This window comes from Cynara cardunculus (assembly GCF_001531365.2).
Source record: "Cynara cardunculus var. scolymus isolate 2C chromosome LG 13, CcrdV1, whole genome shotgun sequence".
NCBI lineage: Eukaryota > Viridiplantae > Streptophyta > Magnoliopsida > Asterales > Asteraceae > Cynara > Cynara cardunculus.
In genome coordinates, this window is record NC_037540.1 from 13401332 (window position 1) to 13408616 (window position 7285).

At 34.3% G+C, this 7285-nt stretch overlaps 1 protein-coding gene across 1 annotated transcript; it reads right to left on the bottom strand.

The window, feature by feature from the left end:
- Window positions 1-2970: 2970 nt before the first annotated feature.
- LOC112525221 (bZIP transcription factor 18-like) lies at window positions 2971-5897 on the bottom strand. The gene is made up of 4 exons (XM_025135248.1): window positions 5388-5897; window positions 3924-4056; window positions 3546-3630; window positions 2971-3465 (listed from the first exon to the last, which is right to left on the bottom strand). The coding sequence occupies exons 1-4, from the start codon at window positions 5855-5857 to the stop codon at window positions 3188-3190; spliced, it is 966 nt and encodes a 321-aa protein (XP_024991016.1). The 5' UTR covers window positions 5858-5897; the 3' UTR covers window positions 2971-3187.
- Window positions 5898-7285: the final 1388 nt, after the last annotated feature.

Consider the following 7285-nt stretch of genomic DNA (forward strand, 5'->3'; position numbering starts at 1 on the left):
AGTTATGGGACTATGGTGAGAAGATTAGAAGGTGTAATCCAGGATCAACGGTTAAAATTAGTGTCGAGGTAGGACCAAATAATAGAAATTATTTTCAAAGATTTTATGTATGTTTTAAGGGTATTAAAGAATGTTGGTTGTAAGGGTGTAAGGGATTCATTGGCTTGGATGGATGTTTTCTAAAAACCGTATGCAAGGGAGAGTTGTTAAGTGCGATAGGAAAGATGGTAACAATCAAATACATCCTCTTGCATGGGCAGTGGTGGAGGTTGAAAATAAAGACAATTGGAAGTGGTTTTTAAATTTTCTAGTAGAGGACACTAGATGGACCGAAGGGTTAGGGATAACATTGATGTCAGATCAACATAAGGTAATAGTATACTAATAATTAACTGCACACACTTGCTAATCTATTATGAATGTGATCTTCTAATTAGTTAATTGCATTATGCTAATATAGGGACTTGTTGAAGCTGTTAAAGAGGTATTCCCACTTACTGAGCATCGTCAATGTGCTAGACACATATACTGCCAATTTCAGGAAGAAATACACCGATATCCAATTCAGATCTTTGTTTTGGGTTGCATCCAAGTCAAGGACACCACAAGAATTTTGAAGGAATTATGCAAGAAATTAAAAGTTTGTCTCCCCATGCTTATGGACATTTGATGGAAAGACAACCGTCAACATGGTCAAAGGCTTCCTTCAAGATCGACACATCATGTGATGTTGTAGAAAATGGAACAAGCGAGTGTTTTAACTCTTTGATTGTCTCATCTAGGAGAAAACCTATAATAACAATGCTCGAGGAGATTAGCGCTCTTGTGATGGAAGAATGTTTAAGATGAACAACAAAGCATGCAACTGGGATGATGAAATCTGTCCAAATATAAAAAAGAAAGTTGAGCAAAATAAGGAGCTAATGCAGTATGTTTATGATTATTATGCTCTATGCATATAAGATAATTTGTTTCATAAATATTACATTATGATTTTGGCGCGTTGCTCCCAATGGAGGGAATCTTTTTGAAGTAAGACAAGGACTAGGGGGTTTTGTTGTCGACACTCAACGTAGAACATATACTTGTAGAAGTTGGCAAGTTTCTGGAATTCCTTGTCCGTATGTTGTTGCAGCCATATACTTCATTCACCAAGATCCAGCTAAGTTTGTGTTTCCTTTGTTCTGAAAATTAAAGTTCAGTAATACATATAATCACATGATCAATCCTTTGAATGTGATCAAACTTTGGCCAATAACAGATTTTGCAAACTTTTGCCCCCAAAGTCTAGACGCATGCGTGGAATAGCCAGAAGGGAAGATGCAAGTGAAGAAAGTAGTCACACAAGAAGAAATGCATATGACCATGAAGTTGTAGCCAACTCGGGGAGAAAGTTGACTTGCAGAAATTGTTAGGAGGCAGGACATGATTATAGGAGTTGTAAAAATAAAAAGAAAGATGCACCGATTCGGTCAAAAAATCCAGTTGGTAGATCGAGAAAAAACAACATAGAAGAGAAGATTTAGTTATTTGAAGCAATATAAGAGGAAGAGGTTCAAGAGATACGAGTTCAAGGGATACGATTATAGGAGTAAGTATAATAATTGTGATTCACATTGTGTTTGAATGATCAAATGTTGTAGCTAAAAGTATGTTTATTTTGCAGATTTCACAAGTTAGTTTTGAGACGAGTATACCAATTACTGCTGTGGGAAGTTTTTTCAATATGTATAATCACATTTTGTTTGCATATAACTTACATATTTGCACTAACTTGCATATGTTTACATATGGCAAGTTGATATAGGTAATGTACAAATTATTGATGAAGTTCAATCAGTTCCATAATTTGTGGTTGATGGTTAACTTTGATAAGGATGATTCAAGCAATCGAAGATTGAAGATTTTCAACTTTTTTTTTGTAACAATGTCTTGTCATCGACTTTATTCTAATCTTGATGATTTGAACGTTGTGAACAAACATATATTTTGGTTTGATTTGCCAAATTTGATTTAAACTTTAATATTGATGCGGATTGGTTGGATATAAAAATCTTGAATGTGATATTTAATATTTATTTTTTATTGCATAAATTAATTTTTTTCTATTAAATTGATTTTTTTATTGCATTAGTAAAAAACAATTTTTATCGTGGTAATTTGGATTTTTTTTGAAAAAATCTTCAATTTGATATCTGAATTTAAAAAAAAAACGAAATTTGAAATGAAAAATAGATTTTATTGCATTAATTTTTGAAAGAAAAAAAAACGAATTTTAGTTATTTTTCCATAATTATTTTGCAATTTTAAATATGACGTGGAATATTAGTTTTAAAATTAAAATTTTATATGACGTTGAATATCTTAGTTAGCAAAAAATCTGGATGATATCAGCATTAACAGCTCAACCAGACCCTTAAATAAACAAAAAGTTTGATAGAGACCCTTAAATGACGATTTTGAAAATTGGTTCYCCAAAATAGGAATTAGATGAAAGTTGGTTCCATTTTGGTGTGATTTTTCCTATAATTAAATACATGATAACATTCTTATTTTAAATATAAAATCTAAAATATAATTAAAATAATTATTAAGTTCTAACAAAATACTTAGTTATTATCTTTATAAAAATATATTATCAAACCAAAAATAAATTACTTCATCATGAAATTTAAATTAAAGAAATTACACAAAAAATAAAAACTTTTATATTTTTTTAACTTTTATGATATCTTCATATTTATATTTTATTAAAGAAAAAAGTTATTGCTTGTTCAAAACCACATAAATTCATATTATAACATCGATAGAGACCAAAATAAAATAAAATGAAACATTGAAATCGAAATATATATTACTGCATTGCAAGATATCTTCATAATTGGGTTGCAAAGGTTGTACAAATGCACAAGATTGTAAAAGAAATATACCCTATATATATATATATATGTAAAAGCTGAAGTAAAAAAAGAAACACAAATTTTTATATAAACATTTAACACAAGAACAGGAGTTCAATAAAGAAAATACAGTTGACAATGAGCCAAATTCCAGGCACGTTACAAGAGAAAGACCAGACGAGACGACAAAACCACCATCACCCCCAACAAAAGAACGACATTAAATACCATGTTAAAGACTAAAACACTAGTCATGTAAAAATAAATAAAAAATCAATTAAATTAAATCAAAAGGTACCACTGGTTTCACCGGCAGACATGGAAAGGCTTTCAGACTTCACAAGATGCGAACCACCTCTATTACTATTACTGATATCGAGCCCTTGGAAACGACCAAGAGCATCCTGCTGATGGTACTCTGTTTGTTCCTGGTTTCGGAACAGGTTTGCTTCGTTATACCGAACATGGTGCACCATCCCCATGTTGTAACCATCTGAACACCTTGATATTTCCCCTGTTGCCATTCTCAGCCTTTCCACTTCCTGCTTCAGTGCCTCATTCAGAGCTGTATTGTAACATATATGCTTTTCATCATCCACACACAATAATAATACTTAAGTTTATTAGTTTTTCTTCAAAACATACCGTCACGTAATTGAGCTTGCTGTTCCATAGCTTGTAATCGGAGCTTAAGCTCCGTGTTTTCGGAAGACAGGCCAGTTGTGTCCCTCTGTATAAACCAAAAGTCAGTTTACCAATTAATGCATTACAGCAAGAAGATTAACTTATGTTTTACCAGGATGTAATATGCAATTAATTATACATAGAAGTACACATGCAGTTGAAGTTGGTTCATCTGCAATATGTTTGCTAAAAATTGACATTCATTGCCAAGTGCTAACATAGAGCTAAAACTATCATGTAATTAAATAGCTAAATCCGTTTCGCTGATTTGAATCCCCTGATATTAAAGAAAAGAAGAAAGGAATTTCATATAAAGCACAGAAGTATTTCATGAATCACCTGGAAGAGAGCCAATTGTGCAGAAAGGGTTGTTGCTTCTGTTTGTAGGGTCTGGACTTTTCTCTCGAGCTCGGTTATATAACGTGCTTTCCTCTCCTTTGAACGAGCAGCAGACTGTCGATTTGCCAAAATCCTGTATTGTACAAAGCATAAGATGATCTACAACTCTCAGAGCAATAATTATTTACAGGATGTACTAGTAAATAGTTTTGGCCACAATTTCAGTTCCCTCTTGTTCATTAATATTTAGTTATCCAAATTTCTTTTATTTCAACCAAAAATGTTTGTTTTGACCCAAAATGACAAAAAAGTACCCTTTAAATAAAACAAGGCAACAAGCATAGTAGCTTCTTCTTCTTCCATACATTCTTTCTTCATCGAGGTCTTAAAACTAGGTATATAGTTCACCCCGATTGTCTATTTATGGCATCATCCATGCTCCACGGCATCGACCATTTTCTCTATTCTATTCACCAAGTACCTAATTTCCCTAATACTTTTTTGCTTAAGAAAATCAATTGCTGTATTGGTAAAATATTGTGACTTCGATGTAAAAAATAGTATAACTTTCTTGCATGCATCCCAAGCTTCCCCAACTAGTATTAATATTATTCCTGGTCCCTTTTATGAAAAGAAAAGAGAAAGAGAGATTCCTTGTAGCTGAACTTGGAGTTCACTAACAAACAGCCAATTAGGATGATAAATCTGTAATATATCGAATTTGCCTCGGTCATAAACTCATTATGGGCTTCTGAAGAGCTTTTCACCATGCAAGCTTGGGACAGGGCAACAGGGAAAGACCAAGACCATCATTACAAGTCTGTAACCATTTAGGTACATTACATCTATCCATCACAAATGCTCTACAACTAATGTGTTTATTCTTCCTGAGAATTTACCAAGTAGAGATATAGTAAAAATTCTAGCAATTGCACAACTGAGACAACTCCAGTATGATAACTTTTGTGTCACAGGGGAACACTTGACCAAGTGATGAGCCTGAAACAGGCAAAAAACATGTCCCTTTACTTGATCTCCGTAATAGAGATGAAACTAACCCTTTGTCTAGCTAGTGGAACCCATAAAAGATGTCTCCTGAAGTTAAATAAAGCTTCATAACAGTATTTTGTTTAAGTTCTATGTTTAATTTCTGTCGGTTAATTTTTCCTGCAAGTGTTTGACCCTAGTTTCTTTCGTTCCTAATAACCTATAATGACCGGATTTCAGTTTCCATCCCTAACTATTATATCTGGATGTCGTAAATGTTTGTAGACAACAAAAACTATTGAATCGATTGGATAACAAGAGTAGATTGAATTTTGGCATTAGATTTGCAACTGACAGATGATTCATATCGAATTTGTTTTCAGTGCATTGTTTATTGCTGAACGTTCCATCCATATCTTAAATTGGTAAATCAAATTACTGACTGCAATGAAATTAGCATGTCCATACTAAAAGTACCTCTTAGCTCGCTTGGGATCAACAGTCCACAACTCAGCAAGCTTATCGGGAGCCATTGCCTTCTTCGCTTCAATACTTTCCGTAAATAAACTCGAACTATCCACTGAATTACTATGTCGATGTCGGGATCTCGTGCTGCTCTTTTCTCCATCACCGCCGCCGCCGTAATTATCGTCCGAAGCTCCACCTCCGAGAACAGCATTGTTGATCCGATTGCTGTCAAGAACGCCACCACCGTCATTCAAGGTAGATCCGAGCTTCTCAATGTCCATGTAAGTAGAAAACAGATCGTCCTCAGATCCAATCTCTTCGAAGCTTCCAGATGGCGCATCGAACGAGTCTGATACCAGATCTAGGTCTTCCGGTAGCCGAAAGTTGACCTCGGAGTGTGCACGGCGGTGGTGAGACGGCCTGAAAGGAAAAGCTGCCGCATTTGGAGGCTTGGAGTTGGGATTTGATGGATCTTGCATTTTTTTCTCAATTGCGTGTGTGGAGGTCGTCGTCGCTGGTATGACTTCTTGGCTGACCCTTCTCCGCTGAGGGAGATGTGAAAGAATGAAAATACCGTCTCAAATTCAAAAAAGTTGATTACATTTTTAGTCCCTGTAATTTTGGTATACTTCGAATATCATCCCACAAGTTTTAAGAAATCACAAAGTACTGTTTCTTTTTTGGATTTCGCCATTGCGTTTGTAAGAGGTTGTTTGTTTACCTATTAATAGTTCCATTAAAAGGCAGCCTCTGAATCGTTAAGAGATGAATCTTGTTTCGCAAAAAAAAATCTGTTTCTTAATGGTTCTAAAACTCTCTGAATGATTTTGTATCATGGGTCTCTCTTAACCATTCAGCACCCAAATTCCATCGTAAATAATTATCGAACAATTATATTTCATTTTACACTATATCATAAGAGCCTCTTAATTATTCTGACCACTAAATCATTCTGCACCAAATCATTCAGCAACTGCCAAACGGCTCCTAAACCCATAACCCAGTGTGATAAGCATGTCAAAGCAATTTGCTTACTTACCCTAAACATCCCCTCCTTGTCGTATCCATCATCCCCCGTTTCTCTGTCCCTATTCTCCACATTCCTTCCCATCATTGCTTACAACTCTTCATCTCCTTATTACCTAGTGACTATTAAAAACTAATGTACATCCTTCATTAATATGTATATATATATATATATATATGTGTGTGTGTGTGTGTGTATGTGTGTGTGTGTGTGTATATATATATATATTGGTAATATTATGAAGTTGTTTCAAAAAAATTTATGAAATTGGTGTGTGTGTGTGTGTGTATGTGTGTAAGGATCACATGAATCATCACAAAGCTCAAGGGGGCCATCTAGACACTTGCAAGGGGTGAGTTTGAGGAGTGCAGGAGAAGATGGTGGTTGTGTATGGCGGAAACGATGGTGGCTAATGGTGAGTAGAGGATGAAAGGCGTTCAGGGATGGCAGATTTGAGAAGAAACCGAATTTGGTGTGGTAGTTTGGAAGAAAGATGAACAATGGGGGTGATTTATTAATTTATTATATTTTTTAGTTTAAGTGATTTAATGCTTGTACATGTGCATGTGTAAACTTGTACCACAAAAAGGTTAATAAATAAAATGGTAAAATGACCAAATTGCTCTCATGTGAAAGACACTTAATTGTGTCAACGACAACTATAAGGCTAAAGACCGTATTCAAAGTAAAATTGAAACCACAAAAAAAAAAATTGAACTGTAGGGATGAAAATCGAAATTTTCATCAAACTACAAGGATAAAAATGCAATTAACTCAATTCAAAATAAAAAATGTACGAGTAAATTGCAAAAACTCTCCATGTGATTCACCAAAACTTTGGTTTTGGTAATTTGACTTCAATAAGTAGATCATTGACCTT

Bases quoted from the DNA above. Each gene is read 5' to 3' on its own strand.
- LOC112525221 (XM_025135248.1), bottom strand. From the start codon at position 5,857: ATGCAAGATCCATCAAATCCCAACTCCAAGCCTCCAAATGCGGCAGCT. The intron at 3,631-3,923 runs GTGATTCATGAA...TGGTTTATACAG, and splicing joins CACAATTGGCTCTCTTCCAG to AGGGACACAACTGGCCTGTC. The intron at 3,466-3,545 runs GTATGTTTTGAA...GTTACAATACAG, and splicing joins GCAAGCTCAATTACGTGACG to CTCTGAATGAGGCACTGAAG.